We start from the raw sequence: 24,607 nt of genomic DNA, 5'->3' as shown, positions 1-24,607 counted from the left end.
TTGCATAATGTGCGCGATGATATCACCGTCACTATTTATAAAACCGCGCACGAGGGGGATTTTGATAACGTGCAGACTGACTTTTCGTGCCCTTGATCTTACGTTACAGCTGGTAATAGGATGCAGCGAGTCTTTTGCCATTGAGATAATGAGCAGTTATCAGAGGGTGCATCATATTAACGTTAGAATAATACGAGAGATTAATACAATAAAAGTATTAAATTTTTTAATTTTGTAATTAGTATGTACGATTATTTATTTGAATATCGTGATTATATATCATGTGCGAAAAAATTCTTGTGACTACGGTACAAACTACGAAATCATTATATACACCATGCATTTCAAATTTCATAAAAGCGATAAAAACTCTTTTTCTGCACATTGGTTAGAACGTTCTAAGTCTTGTTATTCAAGTTTCAGAATCTACAGATCGGTTTAATCGATTGCCTCCTAAAAGAAATCGTAATTATACATCGGAGGATAAGGTCGTCCGACGACTTCGCTTTTTTTATACTCATTAATTACACAGTTAATGACGGATTCCACACGAGGGAAACGACTGTATTTTTAAATCCCCGTAAAAACTCGTTCTGTAAATCGAAGCTCTAATAGGAAAGCCAGATTGAGGAATTCGAAGAAGTGGAGGAAGCCCCCGAAATTTAGGCGGTAATACGCCGTGTCGAGCACACAGTGCGACAAAAAAATGAGCGGAATAGTGGGCGCCATATGTCACGGGATGCCGTCGTAATAAGGGGGGGGGGGGGGTCCAATTTAAGTGGAATCCATAAAAATCTCGAACTTGCTCTTCGCAAAGGAAGAACGCTCGTAGATATATAGTCTAGAACTTCTGTTAATTGTACGTTCGAAACCGGTAAATCAGCCATTGCCGTCTCTGACTTCTGCCTCCCTCCTGTTCTGATTCGTCCTGTTCTGCCGGCAGCTCATTGGCGCACTAAATATAGTCGCCTTTATCGTAAGTTTATCGTTATCGGCTCAGTTCTCAGTGCTCGCTTCGAAACGTCACCCGTTATACATATCCCTATTTTGGAGCAAGGTAAGCGACACCTTTCAACGGAAACCGTAATCGAGTTTGATTTTTTAAATTATTTATTAATTAATATATTATCTCACTTCTACGTAATAAGCTCGAGTGTTAAAACATTTATTTAAATTTATATTTCAACGTTTTCAATATCAGTATATCTATGTATCCCCTAATGATTATTTATTACTTTTAATTAACGTAGATGAAAACAATAACATATATTTATTTACTTATAAGAATATAATTATAATATAACTGTGTGATTGTTTGAGTTAAATTATGTAATAAAAATTAAATGTATTTAATATATTTAATATATTTAAGCATCAACTTTTAAAGTAAATATTTAGCAAAGTATATTCCAAGACACCTTATATTAAATATAACTAGAGAGAGAGACGTCTAGATCGACTCACTAAGTTATATTGTATTTAATATGTGTTGTTTCTCGCATGATGCGCACGCGCCGTCTATTTATATTATTTTCCAGTTGATAAGATGCGCGATGCCGACGCTATATTTCGCTCAAATGACAATCGAATTAAATAATGAAAAGAATTATACTTGATGACAGTCCCGCTGTGTTTTACTTAAAAATTGCAAAATTTGAATAAATCGATAAATTGTGCGTGTCATCACACACGGACTTTCACTGATACATACTGTGTATTATAATGCGAGGTCACGTTTAATTGCTCGAATCGCGATAGTGTTGCAAATTATGCGTCTGCTTGCTTCACGTGGAACAATATGCAGCTACAGAAATCCATATAATCTCTCAGCACCTCTACGCTTTAATTATAAAATTTTATTGAAATTGCTCTTGTTATTTCTTGATTCTTTTGGCAAGATAAAAAATTTGTAAATTATGGTCGCACAATGTAAACACTTATTCACCTATGTACTGTTTTCTAAATAATTAAGGAAGTTATGTGTTTTAATATCTTTCACGAAAGAGTCTCAAGGCAGTACATGAACTTTGTCTTTAACATATTCATTAACGTATAATCCACAATGCATCCATTAATGTATTAATCCATAATTTATATTAGATTAAAAATATTAGGCGACGTTGCGAGCACCCTGTAGAATATATTTGTCATTCGTCATATTTGAAGTGGACGATGTTTGTTCATTTCCATGCAACTCCATGTAACCCGTGAACAGCGGTTTCAACACTGGCTACCGCTAGTGTCCCAGGTAGGAGGCCCGTGCATAATAAATTTCTTATCCCGCGGAGCCCCATTGAATCCTGCATCTCCTCTTTCATGCGTGGCACGTGCTTTTCGGCCCTCAGCTGCCATTTTTCCTCGAGTCTTCAGGTATCGTCGTTACTCGAGCACGTGTCCCCTCTCGTATATCTCCTCCTCTCGGCTTCCGGTCGGGGAAGGGCCCGGAGAACGGGCATAAGACAAAAACTCACTTCTAAACGGAGAAAAAAAAGAGACGCTGCTCTGCTCTGTGCCCCGCTTTAAGGTTCTGAATGTCACCAGAATAATTATCCGCGGGAGAGATGAGGTCCTGCAGTGAGCGTCACATTGTGCAGGTTTAAAAGCGTAAAACCGACAATTTTAGAGCCACCAGGACGCTTTATTACTTCGTACTGTAGTTTTTCTCTCATAATTATTTTTAATTATCACTTTTATTATTATCTTCGTCATTAGTGCAAAGATAGCGCAACATAATTTCCTGGAAGAGCAGATGATCTAAGCGAGTATAGATTACAGATGACAGTTTTCATCTGAATTAGAGTATCCATTTTTGCTTGTCTGCGATCAGTAATGAAAATGATATCCACCAACACCTGCGACGTGCGCTAACAAAAGCTCTGCTGATCCTATACAATTTGACCAGTACATATCGCGTGGAATCGCCATCGGCCACCTTGAACATTGTCAGCAGATAATATAGGGTTTCAAGTGTCATCGGTTTTAATTAATTCGCCAATCACATGACACTCATCGTCGCGATAAGGCGTAACCTTTCGCGACTGTTGTTAGCACGCGGGCAATATCAATAACGCTGTTCTTAGAGTCGATGTCTGTTAACTACATATATAATTGGAATTGCTACCCGGTGCGTAACTGTAGCCGCACGTACGCATTCAATTAAACGACCGACTACAACTAAATCCAGCTGAGCCCCCTCATATAATTTCTTACAATTAACGCGGTCTCGACAAACTGCTTCTTATTGTTAATTAATCCCACACGATCCCCCAGCCGCGGTCATTAAATTCAGAGCATTTTGATTGATCCAAGCCGACAATCGCCACTCTCTCCGTTTCCCCGGATCCCACGTAGGTAAATCGTCCTTTCAGGATCATTCACCGATCCAGAAGATCCGCGAGATTGCGTATCGCGGATCCGTTGAGAAACCTCTCGGCGGATATCTCCCCGGCGGGTTCTTACTTTCGCGCCACTTTCCCGACGCCGAGACAATGCTCGCCACGAAAGCCATGGGAGGCCGAATAATTGTTGCCGAACGGCGCACACTTCGCACGCTCGGCGGAAAGTCATGTGACTGGAAACTGCGAGGTGAGGATTTGACTGGTGGCTGGCGCGGAGAACGTCGCCCATGCGACTTCTTCAATTCTCTTATGTCGCGAATTGTCGCACGACCCGGTTTACATAATTTCGATCTATAACAGGAATAACTGCCGCGGATTGGATAATGAGCTCGTTTCTGCGAGCACGCGGAAACAGTTCTTATACCTGGGAAGCGCCCCGGCGTTTCGCTGTGAGGAATGCAAAAATCGCGGAAAGTCATTTCTGTCACGGCTATAATTTATTGTTATTAGATGAGAGGTTTCGCGAAATTATCGATTGTTTTTAAAAATAAAAAAAAGTTAAATAATTGCATATGTAAAAAAAAATTTCGCGACAAGTTTCATTTACAATGAATAAATTAAACAAGAAAGTTTTTGTCTCATATAACAGGATATCCTACAATGTGTGGTTCCCAGAATTCTCTCCTATTCAAAGAATAATGTAATATAATTATAAATTATATTACACAGAAAAATAATTAATTTTCTCTTGGAAAGGAAGCTGAAATTTATTGTTTACTTGTTGACGAGTCGGTGAGATTAATTAAGAGTCAGGTATCCTCTTTCTCTCTGTCCTATCTATCTTAATTGACACATGTAATTTGAGCTTTGCATAACAAACTCATATATTTTATTTTCGTACTGAGAACCCCTATTTGCTGTTAGCGTGAAGGCGTCGGTTTTCACGGTTCTGCCTGCCGGGAAGAAAACGACGCTAAATCGAGCGTGCCGAGTTCAACTGCAAAGTCTCTGAACCCGTCGCCCCAGGGGTCAGGAATTCCACGCGAGGGTCAATCACTGTCGCTTGAATTGTCGGAGTCAAACATTTCAAGCTGGTCGATCGAGATTTCGTAAAAATATCGTATTGAATTTGACTAATCGCAACAAGCAGTGCAATATATCTGATGCCGATTTCAGAACGTTATTTCGCGCGCGCTATCACACAACTATTCTATAAAAATAAAAACACCTTATTAAAAAGAGGAACTTATCATCCTTATTTATAATCCAGTTTATTCGCCATTCGCATGAGACGGAAGTAAAACTCGAATATTACTGAATATTGTGCATAGTTTATGTTCTATTTCCACGGAACAGTAAACTGTTGCATTTGGGTTATAAAATTGAGGCTGCTACATCGCATGAAGTTGATGGCGGTAATAATGATGACGAGGCAATGCCATGTAGTGTGGGTCAAGATTATCTTGCGATCTCCTTTTATGGATTACCGTTGTAACGGCAGATTTATCCACTTCCACTTTATCGGCTTTCAGCGTTTTGTGAATCCAAAAATGAAAGAAATAAAATCAATCAATCAGAGCCGCACAAAGAAGGTAAATGATGTTTAAACTCTAAATTGAGTGTCATATTCGTATTAATCGACAGCAGATGTCCGATGATATGTCTAATAATCTTAATATCAAGTAGCAGATGTAAACATTACTATATCATATCTATACTATTTTTTTTAAACTTTATATTTATGTATTACTTAATCAATTTAACGTAAAAATTTTGAATTATATTGACACAGAAGAACAAAGAAATACTCCAATGACAATCTGATAACAATCTCGAACTACTAAGAAGCTAAAGATAAGATATACGTCGGACTCGTCAATCGATGCCATATTTATATATGTGCGTTGTTTCTCCAGACACCGCACTCGCGTCCCGATAAGAAGCCACTCGCGAAGGGCCCACACAGAAGCGCGCGCCTTCTCAAATTCGCTCGCTGAAGGATCGGCGGGATCGGCCGCGTCCGGCCGTGGACGTCTACGAGAGTAGCTGACAATTGACACCCGTTTCCGGTCCTTCATTCGACGATACAAAGGAGCAGCGATAGTCCTAAAGAAGAAAAGGGGGCACGTGCCCTCATCGCGTGCCCCGCTTTTACGGCTATGGCCCGTGTTCTTCGCAATGTGTTCTCGGTACATGGAACATAATACGGTCATGCTGCAGGAAAGCCTTCCTTCCTGCGAACGCGCCGTCGGCCGTCGCGCGTAAGCTTCTTCTGGAGCCATATGGTATCGGGGCTTCTTCCTCCTCGCGCAAGATGAAAGCGAAACCGCATGTTGTTACTACTCGTTGCACGGGCGAGTGCATGCGCGTGCCGTCACAAGGATGCGATTCGCGTGATAGACGTACCGCGAGCGTGCCATTCTTTAAGCCGGATGCGTGACTTTAAACATTTCTCGCCAATCGATCTTGTAATCAATGAGAAATATCCTCGAGTTCTGTAACTATAGTTGAGTTGCTCTTATTCCTTTTATGTATCGGTGTTTAGAACAAGCAGACTTAATTAATATGTTAATTGCTAGACGCACATGTGACATCCAAGTGAGTTAACACTTGTTGAGTATTTCCGGCACATCTGATATAGATTGCGTCATGTAGTGTCAATGGCAAAGTATAAATTAATAGATTAAAAAGAACTTTTATATATATATGTATATATATCATCGTACGAATTCATTTCAGTAATAACAAAGTCATCATCTACTCTAGCGAATTAATGGTAATGATGTACATACGTGCACTGCATTATCATGAATGAATCGGATAATACGTTGCAGCAATAAACTACACGGAAGCAATCGAATTAATTGCAAGAATTGCTACGTGGAATTTCTTGACGCACGAAAAAATTCCGCAAAGATTTCTCTCGCTCACACGCGATTCTAATTCAGTTCTTTAGTCCTGCTAAACTCTTGCAAAATTTTTCATAAAATAACGAGAGAAAGTTTTGTTGGAATTTCCAAAAATTAATAAGTCATCGATCGACAAATAACGCGCGCAGCTGTTTATACAGAACACACCGCCAAGAGTTCCATCCATGACCAATGGAAGTACCACAGACAGTTGTTTCACTTCCATTTTTTTATTTACGAATGGGACAGGCTGTGTGCAGTGGACCGGCGGGATATGGATCGTTTTCGAGTTTACATCCTGTCGCCTCTCGAAAGGCGGAACGGACATGGTGTCGCGTGCCGGTTCGCGTTTTTAAATGAATAAGGCAGCTGCGGCGGGAGTGTCTCCCTTTTGCGAAGAAAGTGCCGCCGTCCAGCTCTTAGGGTGAAGTATACTCTTCTCGAGAAATATATTTACCCAAAAGTATTTTATTACAAAGAAAGCTTTTTTTCAAGGCTGTAGCAATTTTACATCTTGTCATAAGGAGCAAATATAGTCGAAGAGATATAGAGAAGCACTAGTAGGAAGCCAAGAACATAAGGAAATGAAAACAGAAACGCCCACATCAGGAAACGTTATTTTATCTACTGCACATCTTATTATGCGCAAGCATTAGCAGCATCGCCTTTTCGATCTTTAATTCGTTAGCTTGTAAAAAAAAAAAGTTACATATGCATGTTTAGAACAGTTTCTTTTCACAGGATCCGTGAAAGCGGAGAAACGCCACGCTGCCAACGGCAAACAATTATGCAGACATATAATGCCGCTTTGCGCACACTTAATGTAACAATCTAACAATCTACCAACTTTCGTAAAACGGATGTTGAAAGCGAACTCAGCACAGTTATCCGCGGCTGAATTGTTCATACAATTAGCAAGCTAAGAGTCACTTGTAATGTGCATGCTCTTTAAATCAATTGTACCTAAAATTGAGCGGAATTGAGAATGTGCGACAGTTATCGTTATTAACTCATTAGCTGTAAAAAGATTGTAAAACTGTAGAAACTTTTTCAAGTGTCAACAAAAATAAATCGTGAGCAATTCAAAAGAGGTTTGTCCGCAATTTCAGATTTTCTAGAATTAACTTATTGTTAGAATTAACAAAATTCGTTATAAAACAAACTTGAAACCCTTTTTATTACAAAGCAAATGATTATAAAGTATAATTAATTTCTTTTCGCATTTTGCATTTTCTTGTTCGATATTCATAGCATTGCGAAATGGTAATCATTTCAATCATTTAATTAACATTCCTTTACTTTTCAATTTTATTCTTTTGAGGAAAAGAGATTAATTATTTACATACATTTAAGCTTGTTGTTTTGATTACTTATACTTGTTGCCTGATCCGGCAACATTAAGGGAAGCAGAAGGTCGGTGACAGACTGTCGCAGGTCCGTATAATTGGTCCTTCCTCTCCTGCTGATTGTTTTAAACGAGAACAACTCGACCAACTTTAAGTCCCCCGTTACCACCAACACGCGCGCGATTATTAGCGACACACAGCCGCCGTGCGTGGAATGCCTCGCATCCGGTTTGTAGTGTGTGGAAGAACGACAAAGCATCCTCTCCTATCCTGGCCCGACTGTAGATACGGCTCTAATCTCATCGAGCGTGTCACGCTACTGATCTCGTGAAATAGGGAAACAAGCATAGTTATCGTACTTGTGACTCGCCAAATGCCCTTCCAGACGGAAGACAAATTAACGCGTAATTGCAACCGCGGAACATCTTGTTACATTGGCGTATGTATTGGTTTATGTCGTAGTTGGCATTCGACCGTATTTCGCTCCAGATATATTTACTATTTTAGTTTATTATAACATTTTATATTAAAATGATATTACGTTACATCTTTCCTATTCTATTTTTTTATCTCAATAATGCAGATATTAGTTTACAAGACAAATTGATGTAATTAAAAGTAACACTATTATACATATATTGACAATTAACAATAATTTTATTAAGATAAATATTGCAGATAAATGTCAGAATAAATGCAAGCTTTATTTAAATTGAATTACACTCATTTGGTTACATAAATCGATTCAATGGCTTAAATTTAGCCTCACGATTAGTCATAGTTTATGAACGGAAGTTGATGTATTATTAAATTTGAGTCCAATTAAATGAAGACTTAGAGTGACACTTAGTTGAAGTGTCGATTGGAAAGCGAGCAGAAATATTTATAGGCACAATTGTATTGAAGTAACTTTTAATTCTTATCAAACTCTATTTTGTGAATATTGCATTGTCAATAACTTCCAACGATATTTCTAGTCAATACTTCTTTAATTTTATTTTACTGTAGGAGCAGCTAAAAATTACATAGATCAACATTCTATATTATTTGTACATCATAACACTGACTTTTATCTATGTAGCGTCATTTATAAATCTAGCCTAGTCTATTTTTCTGATATAAGTATCTGGCGTCTGCGTGGCTGTACGAGAGTGATAATTTATCTTCTGAAGTATGTAACGCAGAGCACAGTAATATACAAGCTAGCGCTCGTCGTTGGACAGTGCGTTCTTCATGTACGCAACACGCGTGCCGAAACATCCATTAAAGCTTTTCGTCTGCCTCTCTCAAGTGTTGAGACATAATATTGATAGAACAGTAGTGAATTACCGACATAAACAGTCTCCTACAATTATTACTGATGTAAAACATTAAAATTATTATTAAATCTTACATTTAATATATATTAAAATAAATATTGTAATGTTCTGTAATGACAAATATATAGCTTAAATTAACTATATCACAAAATTTTGCTACATTTTATATTAGTAAAAATACATTTATACTCTGAAACTTTTTTAATGCCTATTGTTAGTATCTCCAAACTATTTTTCTATTATCAAATTTTTATAAAGGAAAATATTTTATAGAAAAAAAATAAATACCAAAACGGAGAAATGTTTTAAACGAAACAATGAATTGATCGTGAAAAAAGACAAAGAAAAAGAAACTCATACCATTCCCCTTCGCGATACATATCGAAGTGATATTCGACGCCACTCTATAATTTACCTGCGATATATCATTTTTCGCAGTGATACGGGATAATTCGCGGGAGTCACGAAAGGGCTCGAAGGGAGCACGGTCGTGCATCCGCGCGCACGATCACGGCCGACAGTTTTTTCCTTTGTGCCGGACTCCTTCGTCTTTCGTCCAATCACGTCGCCACGCTTCGACCGCCCTTGTTCCCAGTCAATGCACCGGCGAAGTCTTCCGCTGGACGCACACCTGACTGCAGCCAGCGTAACCGCGACGATAACACCGACAAGGGCGGATTATCGTGAGTTAAGGTACGGGAGTTACTATGAATAATGCAACGTCGCGCCAGGAGTCTCATGCCATGAAATTTATACGACAAGGGAACCTCTCTGATCTTTTTCGTCAGCGATAATTTAAGTCGTACTTCTTTTTACATTTCTACAAAATTAGTATCGATATTAATAAAAAAGTTTATATCTATAATTAATTCGCTTGATATTTGATTGAAACTATGGAAATTGCTGATACGTTTTTAGTGGGACAGATCCATTTTTTTAATCGGCTAAAACTTTCGGTGTGCCGATTGATTCGCAAGTGAAACTTTTCTTTCCGCGAAATGCCATTAGGCTTTCAAATTATCGTTTGCGGATCGAAAATAAGCAAGCGAAGCACGATGACGCTCCGTCTCATTTAACCCATCCTTTTGACTTCACTTGACCAAGTGTCAATAAGTCGTTCGCCATGACGAAAACAAATTTCATCACGAGAAATTCAACCTTGGCCTGCAATATTTTTTTCGAATTAGTAATTTCCAAATAAATTTAAAGATCATATTATTTTCCATTTTTATTGTAAATTAAAATTTTTCTTTAGTAGCTGACGTACGATCGTTCAGAGGCATGTATTATAAAAAGAAACAGAAAAAAATCACTTCCCGCGTTCGCTGGGGGTTTCGGAAAATGCAGGTGCAACGCGCACCTGCAGTCAATAAATTCCTTTTTGTGCAGTTGCAACCACGCCTATATATAGGCTGTCGAACGCGAGACTTCGATGACGTATATCTTACCGAACTATTTCCAGAGGTTCGCCGTAAAACTAATATTGGTGTCGTAATAAGCTGCAAGTGAGTTCGACGGGTTCGTTGCACCGGAAGTGTCGTGTTCGTGCTTTAACTCTTTCGTCGGGAACGCAGGGAATTGAGGCAGTTTGTCCGTCAACGATAAAAAAGGCACTAGGGGAAATCGTTCTTTCTTTTATACAATGTTCATCATCACTATTGCACATCTAGTCGTGAACGATAAGATTATTTCTCCGAAAAATAATTTTCTGTAACGCCGCATTCTCTGGCTGATGAAGGCGCGTTTCGTGAAGCGATGGGAATCAACGGAAGTGTTGAATTAATAAAATTTAGCTCAATTCGTTGATTATTGTACGAATATAATTTTTTCTGCGTCACCCGTTACGTATCGTAGGGAAAAGATACATGATATCTCTGTGGCGCCACATTAGTCATTATGTCATTAAAGTTACAATTGATCATGATGCTTAAATGAACGCATTTTTCATTCACTCGTACAATTCTGCGAGATAGCATTAATTAATTTTGAACGCCCTGTTCGTAGCCTATTAGAAACAACGGATGATATATACTGATACCTATATATAATTAGAATATCACTTATTTGTCACCGCTCATAACAATTCTATTTACATTCGATAATATGAGTGTTGTTACGGAAATGTTGGAATCATTAAGCTGAGATTAAGAAAACGTATGTAAATAGGTATAAATAAATACGTACAAATAGGTATAAATGAATCTCAATAAAGAGTTAATTTGAAGGGAGATAGGATGCATTTATATCCAATTAGCGAATAATAAATATACTATCTCATATACAATCGAATGGATTATGGCTGTATTATTATGCCCCCCTGACACCCGTTACGTCGTTCGCAGACGCAGATACGCCGTGGCGCTGGCGCCGCGGCTATCATTACGTTGTTTAACTCATAATACGCCGTAACACGTACGCTACTGCACCGTGTATTACAATCGTTTACGCGTTTCAACGGTCCAGCTCGCACGTGTGCGTGTACGAAGCCGGCGCTCACACGTGCGCGAGGGACACGGTACGCTGACCGTCGCGTCGCGTCGTCGATGTCGATGCACCACCATGTGCATCGCGCGTAATACGCGCTTGACCCGACGACGGACGGTTCGGGCCGATAAAACGTATATCGAGACATTAAGTGCATCGATAGTTTGATTGCTTCTAATCGAAGAACTCTGTATTATTTTTTTTACAGTGCCGTATAATTGTGTTTTGTGCATTATCGCGGTTTATTATGAGGAGAGAAAGAAAGAAATTTGTGTTTCTACATGATTTGCGCTATGTGCATAAATATGAATTACAGTAGCCTATACTACATGAATTAATTAAAAATATGACTGCATATGAATTAAAAATATCTATAGGTTCGATCAGTTCGAGGTGTTGACGTCTGTATTTTCTGATGCGTATTATATTAGTTTTCTTTTCTCGTATCTTAACGATTATCGCCAAATTCTTTAATTTCATTTTTTGTTTTAAAATAGAAATTTCACATATCTAATGTAGAAGCATATTTCGATTTTGAATCATTTCTATAGTTACCATCGACTCTCATCTCTTCCGCTTTGGCCAATCCGCTTTGGACCCGCGTACTATCATGTTTGTATAAGACACGCAGAACTTCCGGTTGTTTTGAATCCATGTATGGGTCCCATCCGGTCAGCTTTTGAATATCAGACAGGCGGGTCCGTTCTCCGGATCAACCGCTTGCATCCTATTCAGCATGATCATTGACATGCAATCTTGTGCATCTCGTCGGGTGACTTCCAAAGAATGCAATTCACTCCTTTGTTATATTCAGACATTTAAATTCATATTTTAATTCAGATATTTGAATTCGTATACATCTAAATTCAGAAACTGTTGGATTTTGCTTATTTATTTGCACAAGCAGTTCTCTATCTCTCTAAGCTCAAATAAGGTATTTCATTATACAAATTGTTTATTTTTAATCTATTTTATTACTTCTTTATTATATAGTAGGTGCTATTCATCAGCTCGTGCAAAAGGCAATTTCATAGTTATGTTCGGGTGCCGTTCACCCATTTATTTCACTATTCACCGTCGGCATATCACCATAACTCCGGGATTTTCTACATCGCCGAGGAATAAACGGCGCCCACGCTCCTTCCAATTCCCTCAAGATTTATACGAAAAAAAAGAAGAAATCTCGCGGCGATAAACCGGCCCGAGTCCATAAAACGCCACGGATTGTCAGGGGTCAGTCGCATGACAGTTATCGTCAGTGGTGCCTCTCGTATTATGCGCGCGTCGTCCGAGAGGGTCCCTCCCGGTTATTATGAAATAGCAACGGAACCGAATCGACATATAGGCAGAGAGCGCGGCGTCGAGATGCGGCGACGCGCCACCAAGCCATCTGGCGCACAGTGCTCCCATTCACTCTTTCTTCCGACGACGTTCCGACCATCCCTCTCCCGCCCTCTTCGTCGCCGTTTTGTAGTAAGTTTCTTCATTCGGCTTCCCCTTTCTCGTTCGCCGACGCGCCGCGCCGACCGCGGTGTATCACAGCGCGATATCAACCGCCTGCGGAGTCGCCGCGATAACCGTGTTTGCGCTCGCTCGCCCGCTCGCTCGCTACGCGTGGAATTATTGCGACCAGAACAAACGTTATGCCCCGATGGCCTTCATAGCGCGTGAAGTGGCCGATCAGTACGATAGCAACTGCGACTACTTCCGCTTGCTCGAAACTTGTATCGAAACGTGCAAAAAGATTCGGTATCGTTTGATATTGCTATATAAATACAAATGTGGGTAGAGGCTGTATAAGTACGTAAGAAAAAAATTCTTCGCCACCTGGTTTCTCTTTAAAATGCACGTGCAAGAACTGACCCGAAGTATATATACTTACGACAAAGAACTACGTCCAGACATAGTATATATACACTACGAGCTGTTCTTTCGCTATGTTCTTTCGTCAATTCACAGTCGAATGAATGATCGGAACAAAATACATGAACGCACGAAACTCCGAGAGGCAATATACCGAGGATCCTTCTATTCCCGTATTTCGTGTCCTTGTCGATCGATCGCCCTCGGGGCCGATCAATGCGGTTCCTTCACACGATTCCGCCACAATTCGGCGCTCACAATGATTCGCTTTCACCGCAATATATTGCGTATATTACTTTACGTCGCGCATCGTCTACAGAAAGGATGATCTGCGGTTTCACACCACAGTCAGGCTACACGCACGCGTTCGCTCGCGTCCCGGGCGTTAAACTTCCCAGAGTCGCGACGACGGGAACCTGTTCGCACATCATTATGCTTTTGGCCGAAGCGAGAGAGGATCCGATCCCGGGATCTCACATTACTTCCTCGTGACCGCAGGAATTAATCGCCTCATCCTGTATCCCGTCGCACTGTGTAATTTTTCTTTCGTCAGTCCTGTCCGCAGTAATGTGCTTCCTTTCTTGCTGTACAACGCGAGAAAAGACGTACCGTTACGAAAGTGGACTTTAAAAAACCCACTTTCTGCTTGTAAAATGAACAGGGTAAACACACACGATATTTTGACGCCTAAATATATGCGGATGGCAAAGTATTTGTTTAGAGATTACTAATAAAAAAAATTGATTTTAATAAACTGAATAATAATTAAATAAATCCAATTTTCTAGCCTATCTAATATTACGTATGTACACGGAGAGAATTTTCTTTTAAAATTTACTCTGAAAATCATGTTAGTTGTGAGACAATATAGTATTTAGGTAAATTTTACTGTGCACTACAATAAATTTTACTGCGAAATCTTATTGTAGTGCACAGTAAAATTTGTCTAAATACTATATTGTCCCATAATTAACATAATTTGCAGGGTAAATTTAAAAAAAAAAATTCTCTCCGTGTACTTATTGCAATAATTATATTGTAATAGTAGAATCAAACAGATGTCCAAATATTCTGTATCATTTTATACGTAGCATTATAAAAGAGAAATTGAGTTGTGTGTGTAAGTTATGAAGAACAGAGCTTAAATGTCTTTTAACTCCTTCGATCACTCTGTACCACCCCTGCCCGCCTATGCAGCATTGTGCTGCGATGTTGGACCATTATTATGCGAGGTCCATAAAGGCTGCTACGAAGCCGTAAGAATTTTAAGTGTAACAATCAGCATTGTTCGGCATCGCACGAACGAGAAGCTTGACCATCTGCACTGGAGGCAACTCAAACCGCAATTGTCGAGCGGCCAGATGTTGAATGTAACATCGAACAGGAAAAACGGCTTGAGAAAAGATCTTTAATAATTGGAGAAACAAAGGCACGAGTGACTCACTGGATTGTTGCATAATGCGACTTTCGCAGCAACCATCTACTTAAGAAATAATTGTGATCTCATTTCGAAACATGTCTTTGTTTTTTAACTTTTGTATCCCTCGTTAAAATTATAATTTTTAGTTTAAAGTAAACATCTTTCATGTTTTCTTGATTTTTTTAATTTATTATATATGTCCTGTGAATATTCGAAAGACAGTCAAGAATATTCGGTTACATTTTCGGCATGTGATACATATTTCTTCACAGTTGTGGCACAATATATTGCCAGACATACGATGGCCTTTCGAGATATGACAAGTTCCGATACTTTCCCAGTATGAGCAATCAAGGACATTCAAACGGATTCCCAGAATGCAATTTCTCGTCCTACGCGGTGACACAATTGGATATTTCGTAGTCTCATGGTGACACAAGACCTTTTGACGCTTTGCTTGGCAAGTAGCCGATAGTACATTGCAAATGCATCAGCACGCGTTCGCACGTAATACGCAAGACCGGAGACGCCAACGTTATAGCTTCAAGTGTTCTTGAAAGAATTCTCTCTGCGAATCATTCGCATCCGTCTTGTATTGCGATTATCGTGTTACAATAACTGATTCCTGAAACTAATAAACCTGGTAATACAGAAGCTCCTTCTACGCCAATAATCTGAATAGTCATTAATATTAATCAATGCAGTAGTATTCCTTAAAAAAGAAGACTTAATATACTTATAATTTCTGTTTCAGAAATACTAAAATTATAAAAAACGAATAATAAAATGAAAATTGCTAAATCTTTGTTAATAAATATGGTAGAATGTCACTGAAGATAAAGCATTACGTCGCTTCAGAATCCGATATAGATAAAAACGCGTACAGGCTATCGTAAGCATTGCAAAATTATGTGAGTAGAACGTTATCGTCCTCTTACAAGATTATGATTTTCAGTCATGAATTGAGAAACTTTTGTAATATTTTATATCCCCGTTGCAAGCAATTTATGATCCATGCCGTTTCTACCGTTTCTCGTTCTTGCACATTATCGAGGCTCTATTCGTTTTACGAGCGTGTAAAACATCTAATTTAACGGCGCGTACGACGCGCTTTCGGATCGTCCAAGTTTAACCAGGCAATAATTCGCGGCAGCGTGAATGAGCGTTACACTCGCGGGATGAACACTTTCGCGTGCGCGGAGCGCGGCCGGTACTCCACGAGTGCTTTCACCAGTAGCCCGTGACGAATCCCTGACGACATTCATGGCTCAGGAATTCTTACGACGATCTTTCCTCATGAATGAAATTCACTTGCTCTCGATTTGCGTAATTTGTGAATTTTTTTCAAATATACACCATATATTTTCAATATAAAACTACTTCTTTACTATTAACTCTTTTATTATTATACTCATAAAAGTAATTAGAAGCTAATGACAAGATAATAAAGATAATAAAAAGATTTTCTTACACATTCTATAACAATAAATCATCGATATTTTCCTCATATCGAGGGGTTTACCGCGACAGTAAATGATGAAATCATCCGCGACGGATCACGTGGTGATTCACGTAATGTCTGCTCTCTCGTGTGACATATTGAAACATTTCGCACATCTCTACGGTTTCACTGCATGCATCTGCGTCATAAGCGCTTATAATCCGATCGTGCAAAACGCTGAGCCATCGTCGAAACGTACTTGGGAAGTGAATAGAAGTCACATTGCGTAATATGTTGATTATCTCGGGCGTTAAGCAACGAATTCCGGTTCGCTGCCGGCTAGAGTGCTAAATCGCGGATGTAGCGCTACGCTATTCCCGCGTAATAATGGTCAAGCATTTCAATTAGGAATTATCGTGCGGTGGCATTGAACAGGACGAGAACGCTCGATCGGGAGGGCGAGCCGGATGAATTTTGCCAAGTGGAGAACAGTCGCTGAAGAACGATCTAGTTTCTAGCCGTTCATCCGTCTATTAAATCTATTGCACTATTTTATATATTTTTAGCTCTACGTATTGAATGACATTTTCTTTTACGCACAGCGTTTCGCTGCAAATTCTCCTATTTAATTATTTTCTTTCGATAATTTTGTGGAATTACTGCTTAAGACAGCTGCTTTAATCCCTTTAAAACATTAATTTTTTTTAAAGCTCCGATGTCCGATTACAGACAGATGTACATTTGAAATTTATTTTTAGAGATCCAGGGAGATTTCCGGTGATGATCAATCAGTGGAATTTGTGGTCCAGCTTCCGTTTTTTTTTCACAATAAATTGTACACATTGCTTTCTCTATAACTAAGATGGAGAACAGCTTCTCCCTTTTCGTTTATCTGCCCCGCTTACGTACGTCTTAACTCAATCGACGGTTTTCTACTGTCTCTTATCGGTGCCGTTTACCCGTTTTTCCACGAACCGCCTTCATATCCGTAAAGAAATAAAAGTGGCGATTAGCGTTGTTCGTAAGAATAGAAACGAGATTCAAGTGCCGAATGAGATAGCGGCGCGAGCGCGGCGAGTAACCTTTTTTTTCGTACTCTCGCAGATATTCGTCACAAAATATGAATGAAACGATTGATGGATTCCCGCGCGGGCGTTGCGTCTGCGGAACATTAAATCGCCATCGCTCGAGAAAATGTAGCAGAGGGAACGTCGTTACATTAGGGAACCCATAATCATAACGTTTTCTACGTATATACCGTATGATGAGAGAAGAAGAATCCCCTGATACATTGTTTTATAATAAACACTAATTAATTTTATATAATTTTCTCTGTTACTATTTAAATATATATTTATCAAATCAAATCTCTGCATACTTATAGTAAATCCTTCCCTAGAAATAACTGTTCTTCGCGAGTAAAGAGGTGAACCGTTTTCTCAAAGTTTCAATCGATAACCGAGTGACATTTCCGGATTCGATTGTTCTTATCGCGCGCAGTAGAGGATTGCTACTTGTTGTTGTTAGTAGTTTAACATACTACACTTCCGGTCGTAATCTTGAACTTAGCATACAGTCATTCTTCCCCTAACTTGTGATAAAATGCAGCGCGATACAGAGCCGACTTCGTGATAATATTTCCACGTTTTCGAAGAAGAGAAGCAATTGCGACCTATATTCCCGAGGAATTACGCGTCTGGGATATCATTCCGATAAGAATTTTTTATCTCTCACGTACGATATGGTGCCGCGGTGTGTCTCTACGTGTAAACGAAGTCTCGATCTCGATCTGGAAAGATTGTACATCGAGCACGTCATCTCGGTTACATCAACAATGAGGAATTCCTCATCGCCGATGATGAAAAACGGGATGAAACGGGCTGCGGTTCCTATACTTTTTACCGTGAGACCTAAGTGTTTTCGTACGGCGGCATGGTGTTTGCTTAAGATCGTCCATTCGGTAAAGACTCCCAAGCCTCCAATCCATCCGAGCAGACGAGTTCATCTTCCCCTCAGAAAATGCAGGCGGATAATAATCTATAATTATCTCCGGCGTAACAGAAGGAACGACGCGCCTCGCGTTTGATGCTCCGTAAATAGTTGTTAAAGATGGCGACGGAACCGGATCGGAAGAGCCGATCGACATGGAAAGTTCTCAATATGCAATCGATAGGGTTGTCAATCGAACAAAAGTGCAGAAGGGAATATCATTTTCATACGAAAAAGCGATCTTTCCTCAATGTACATTAATAGTTATACATTCCGTTATATATTATAAGGGAATTATCCTTGGATATGGGTACCCTTGAATGAGTCGTATCCTGATTACAGGCTATTGTGAACCCCGCCGTTCGTTATCGTACGGGTCTTCTTCTGCGGTGAGGAGATTCGACGAAGACATTACCTCGTTTCTTTTCTACATCTCTTCCTCGTGTCTTCTTCCCTCTGCGCGTCGCCGTCATGCGGGCGAGGCGGCACGTAACAATTAACGCAAACACACAATTTTTATTGTGTACTCTTCATCCCGCCTTCCGCGAGCGGGAGAATCGGAGCAGGAAGAGAAAAGGCAATGTCGGACGTGAATTCTACATTCGCGGAAACGATGTTAGACGAACGTTTTTATTCTCACGCGTATAATTGTGCGTATAATCAACCTGCTGGATGGCCCGCGAGGAACCCGAGATTAAGCCTGATTACGCGAGTGGCGAAGTAATGACCAATGATTCTCGAGTAAATGCCCGTGTAATTGCAAGTCTGAGGCGGCGCGGCCACTTATAGAGTTAATCAGGATATATAACCATAAGAGAAAGATATCTCTGCTGAATATCTCTATTATTGCTGTCGCATGATGGACGGCTGAACTACAAGAATCTCATCCGAACGGCTCATTCTGGACGGTTGCGTCCAGATTCTGGACGGTTGCGGTTTTTATTAACGGGCGAATTTTGGCTTTAGCGTGTTTTAGCCATTTCCTGCTGCGCGTAACGTAGTTCGAAAGTATTTTTCAATTAAATTGTTGATAGATATTTGGGAATGAAATATTTGAAAGCACATTGGAACAAGCAGGAAAGTTCGCAGCTATACGACCTTGGATTACGAGCACCTCCACGCGAACAACAGAGGTCCGCTACGTTGTAAATTCGACCTTCCTCGAGTCACCGATGCGAGAAACGCTCCTACCTTCGAGGGAAATTACAGGACAATGAACGTTTTCGAAATCTATGCACAGTCCTACCAATGTCGTGCCAAAGATGATTTCGTCACTTCCGATTATTATCTTCACGAGCGCAACTTATTTCCTCTCTAAGAAAATTAATCGAATATCGTAATTCCAATTGAAAAATACGAAAATGTTCAAATATTGTAAATAAATATCCGACGTTTGCGACAAAGACTAGAGACGACTGAAATGAAATTCCACGCGGCACTGCATCGAATAGTCCTTATACAATAAAAAGGTATGGCCTTGGTAAGGTTTTGGCCTGGATAATGAAATTTAGCTTATCGGAATCGTCTGACAACGCACCGTAAATCATAAAGAAACCGGAAACACGGCCTACTGCACCGGATATTGCAAGGGCCAGGACAGGTCGGGGACTGAAGGCGTAACGAAACATAGAATTCTTGCTCAAGACATAGCACATTATTTCAATATGATATTCAGTTAATTTTCTAATTTAATATTTATTAATCTCGGAAATTAAAAGATCAAAAAATGTAAAAACAGTTTGAAAGTAAAGAGCGAACAAGCGATGGCGTCCCTCTCACGTGTCTAGTGTTGCAGTGTTAATTGCGAAAAATATGAAATTCAAGTGTCGGTAATTGAGCCAAGGTTCTTTACAAACATACCGCCTAATCGTGACCGAGGGATATAAAAAAAAAAAAACTATGCGTAGACCGGCAGCGAGCTCGATTAAGTGGATCCGCTATGGCTACCGCCGCTCGTTTAGTTTTTCACTGCGCATTGTGAGCGTGGTTGCAATATGTGTGACATCACGGTATGCGGGGTTCTCACAGAGAATCCTCGGTTCCAGCGACAAAAACTGCGGTATATACATACAGTATCTTGCGCTTCGAAAACGGGGGAGGGGATCCTCTCTTGTCCCTGCTTTCTATTACTTCCCACAATAAAAAGAGGATACTCTTCTTGTTGCGATAAAGATACTTTCAGAATTTATAACGCCACGAATATCCCATAATTAAAAGTTTAATTCCAAACAGTTTGTGTTCGTATAAAATATTGTGTTCAACATCGCGTGGATACTCAATCGGATTAAATTAGTAATTAATAAGTCGTTGCAATTATAATTGAAATGTTAATCGAATATATCTACATTTCGTACACTATTAAAAAAATATTTATGTATAATTATATATAGAAATGCACACGGACCGGTATCTCGGACGGACTAACGGAAGCGGCTATACATTCCGCGACGACCTTTGCAACCCGCGTGCGAAACGGGTCAGACGAGCGTAAATACAATGAAAAGTCTTCGCCGCGTAGGCATCGAGGAGAATCGCGCGTGTAATATCTGGAGCTCCGAGTGGAAACGAGGATAATGTGGACGTTTGCGCGAGTAACAGAGTAAAAATTTTAAATACGTCGACCTTGATCGTAATCAGGCGTATAAAATGCAAAAATGTTTAATTGCCCTAGAAAATTCCTGCACTTTGCTTGCGGTTACAAACGATTGCATTATTTTATCCTCATGGAAAATATCCACGAAGACTGCATTATTTTATCCTCATGGAAAATAACCACGAGAGATCATTCTCTTTTAGATAAATCTGTTTTCTCAAGTTACTCCCAATAAAAAAATCGTTATTTTGCGTTAAAAAGAAAAATCGATTTAAGAAGCAGAAACATAACAATCTTTAAGAGTGTATGGTACTTCTCGGGCGGGAAAGAAGGCGAAATTTCGAATGACAGTAAGCATGTGTTCAGCGATCTGTGCAGATGGTGAAGAAAAATATGCCCTTCCCAAAACGCTCCCCTTCCCGGGATGAGGACGCTCTAGAGACTCATGTTTCTGTTCGCGCAAAAAGGGACGCGAAACCGCACGAAGCCGTGAGAAATTACGCTGTCATTGGTCCCAGCCGCAAAAGTTACAAATATTCGAAATATTCGACTTGACAGTGCAGCTGCCATTATTTTAATAATATTAACCGTTAGAGTTATTTTAATAATACTAACCGCTAGAGTCTTTTTTGTACAAAAATACAATAAAATTATTTGTTAATATTTTACTACGTTAGGAGTATTTCATTGCTATCATTATTGATCTATTTATTTAATCTATTGCCTCATTATTACATTCAAAACGAAGATGCGACATTTTGTAAATTATGGCTTAATCATAGAAATAATTATGGATTAAATATGATGCGGATCCATCAGGCGCCGTCAGGCAAACACACGTGGTCCAGCTGTTAATAAGCGTTCAGAAAACATACTGCTCTTATTTTCGCTAAACCGCTTTACGTCACTTAGCAGACCGCCCGGGAATGCTGTTTTGTTCTCCCCATTTGCCTTAGTGGAGCAACATCACTGTTTTTTTTTTTACACTCTCCCGCGTTGTTCTTAACAGTCTCCTGCAGGCGACATGAAACCGTCGCGCGTTACATTATAATAATAGCCCTATCATGCTTTCGCATTATACAGCAGTTAAATTATTGCGTTTACTATCAAATGGAAAAAGTATTTTAGAATAATCTTCACATAGGTATTTATCAAAACTTCTCTCACAAGCAATTTGTTGTGACATAAATAAATAAGAATAAATAATAGGAAATAAATTTGTTGAGAATATCGATTGGGAAGCTTGCTCGTGAACGGCATAGAGTGCTGGGGGTCTGGTGGAATCCCCGGTTTCCGTTTTCGGATTAACGATTCTACGGAAGTCTCCGCCATAAACAAGCGAGTGTGTCCTGCAAATGTGTGGGAAAATAATCACAGGGTACTCACCTGTTGTGGCGCGGTATCAGCCGGGGAGAAGCTCGACAGGGCGGTTAAGGGTGCTAGCGACGCGCATGAGGACGCTCTCGAGGGCGGCGGTGTGTGACCAGGGGTAGGACTTCCGCTTCCGCAGCTACTCGCGCCGCCGCTGGAAGAGAGGCTCACGCTGTCCGCCCGCCCTCTCCACGGCGAGATCGACACGTGCTTCAACATTCCTCCTGGTTCTTATCTGGAATCACAGGATCCATCGATCGTTCGCCATTAAATCGCGAGCGTTGAACTGGGGGAGGGAGGAGGGAGAGCAGTGCAACCAGTAGTACGGCTACCGAACCGACTATAAATTCGATCGATTCGTTCTGACGGATCGGCGCAATGGCGATAACAGAGTTCTCAATTCTCTCATTTCATCGCGCGCGTGCGCGCGCGGATGTTCCTTTCACCTCTTTATCTATATAATTATATGTTCTTGAAGAATCGATTTGCGCTAAAAGATCCGCATAGAAAATCAGCGAAGTAATAGAAGATTTTAATCGATATACAAAGCGATATGTATATAAAGATTAATATAAGATTTATAATATAAGAAGGCCGCGATAAGTAATAATCTCACGACCTACTGCAGGTTTAAATGCAAGACTACTTTTGAGAGGGACATTATACAAGCAACACAAGTGAAATTGTCGCTCCGAGTTTCACTCGGCGTGGGCTTCCGCCAATGTAATGTAACTCTTAAGAGTATTTACTGGAAGTCGCATAGAACAGCCTGCATTTCAATTAATCTCTTTGTGCGTTTCCTCTCGCAAGGTCGCAAGAAAAAACTGTAATTGGCGCGGCGGCCTTTCGATAAGTAGTGTCCAACTACTGTGATTGCCGGGCTGAACAAACGTGGAAAGTGGCGGGAAGCCCGCTCCTGGAAAAACCGGACGCTCCCAACGGTACACTTTAAGAGCGTCCGTGTAATTTGACGTCGGAGTGAAACCAGGCGATCGCGATGTCCGAAACGCCCGACGTCCACGCACGCCTACCTCGTGGAAAGCAGGAAAAGCCTACGCGCTCGGGTAAACGTAAAACATCAAAAGTCAGTCGCGGATACGGAAACCAGAAGCTCAAAGATCGTATGTGCAAAGTAAACGGATGCTTATCCGTTTATCTACGGGAAGTTTCGGTGAGGAAATTTATATGTAAAAATAGTTTCTTCCTTTGCCTTTGTCATTGCGCATTGTATTTGTATCATTGTATAATATTATATTATTCATATAATTATTTTATATATGTATATTTCTTTAAAGATTCTTGTATACAAAAATAATAAGTAAAACTAACAATTTTGTTATATTCTTTAGACATTCTAATAAATAATAAAAAATTCTACACGCGTTTTTTTAATGGTAATTCAAGATAGATGTCATGTTGCATAGCTCTGGAGTACAATGTATATATTAATTATGCGCTGCGAAATTTTCCGTTTAGAATTGTAATAGGAAATATGCTTAGTGCTTCCTGCGATGTATCATCGGTGAACCGATGTGTTGCGGTCACGTGCATCCGAAGGACGCATCGGCATATCATTACAGGCGCTGAGGGGCGCGAATTAAAGAAGCTTCGTATGCACATTTTTTATTTTTAAAGAGAGGAAAAATGAAGCGATACGTCGTGAATATCAAATATAAATTTTTTTTATCCTACTTTTAATATTATATACTCACTTTAGTTAAATTCGCAGCTGAGCGACCTGCGCACTCGCGATAGCCCGCGCGTCAATACGCGCCAAACATTCAAAGTTGACGAATGTGCGGCATCGAGATCATCCAAGTTCACTGCGTCTTGAATCAGACAGCAATTTACGCGCGACGGTCACAGCACACGAACGGAATTTACCACCAGTCACAATCGCGTTGCGTCGACAGAATGCACGAGGAGGGACTTCCGGCGCGCATTTCGGTATATAGGGTCTCGCGTAAAAAAATCGCCTCGCGCATTTCACACGAAGTGTTCCTCGAATGTTCGAAAAGGCATAATGTAACGTAAAGGTGTAACGTTCCTCGAAGATAATTCAACGGAGTTCGAGGTAAACTCGAGATACCAATTCGAAGCGCACGACAATGATTGCACCGCGGTACGCGCTCCGCGAGCGTTCTGTCGCGACTGGCGAACGCGCGAGTTAAACCGACATAGTAAGCCGCGCGCCAGCGAACGGACGAGGCAGAGGAAAGAGAACGACCTTCTTGTGTAGTATACGCGACTGTACGTACGCGCGTCCGTGTAGATGTGCGCCTTCGTGTGCGTGCGCCGTGGACTGCGGGGGCGATGACGGTACCCGCGTTTGCAGGAAGAAGGGCGTATATCCACGGAACCAGCCGTTCGCTCGAAGAGACAGGCCCTATTCTTGCTTAAGGATTCTTCCTTGTGTCGCGATGACGAGAAATGCCCACCTAGGATACCAAGCAAGAGATTAATGAGATTGTAAATTGCGTTAATTGTGTGTGTGTGTGTGTGCTGTCTCTTATACACATCTCTGAGCGGGCTGG

The 24,607-nt window shown here is 40.3% G+C and overlaps 1 protein-coding gene across 1 annotated transcript in view; it reads right to left on the bottom strand.

Moving 5' to 3' along the window:
* The window catches only part of LOC105453342, a 31,655-nt gene extending 7,434 nt beyond the window's left edge, over window positions 1-24,221 (bottom strand). The window contains exons 1-2 of the mRNA XM_011695193.1: window positions 23,786-24,221; window positions 22,089-22,308 (exon numbers count right to left, since the gene is read on the bottom strand). Coding sequence (XP_011693495.1) covers window positions 22,089-22,292 — 204 coding nt within the window. The 5' untranslated portion in view covers window positions 22,293-22,308; window positions 23,786-24,221. The remainder of the gene's footprint in view (window positions 1-22,088; window positions 22,309-23,785) is intronic.
* Window positions 24,222-24,607: the final 386 nt, after the last annotated feature.

This window comes from Wasmannia auropunctata, unplaced genomic scaffold (assembly GCF_000956235.1).
Source record: "Wasmannia auropunctata unplaced genomic scaffold, wasmannia.A_1.0 LD336000.1, whole genome shotgun sequence".
In the NCBI taxonomy this organism is placed as follows: domain Eukaryota; kingdom Metazoa; phylum Arthropoda; class Insecta; order Hymenoptera; family Formicidae; genus Wasmannia; species Wasmannia auropunctata.
Note: the sequence above shows the minus strand (reverse complement) of the source record. Positions and strands in the feature narration are given on the sequence as shown.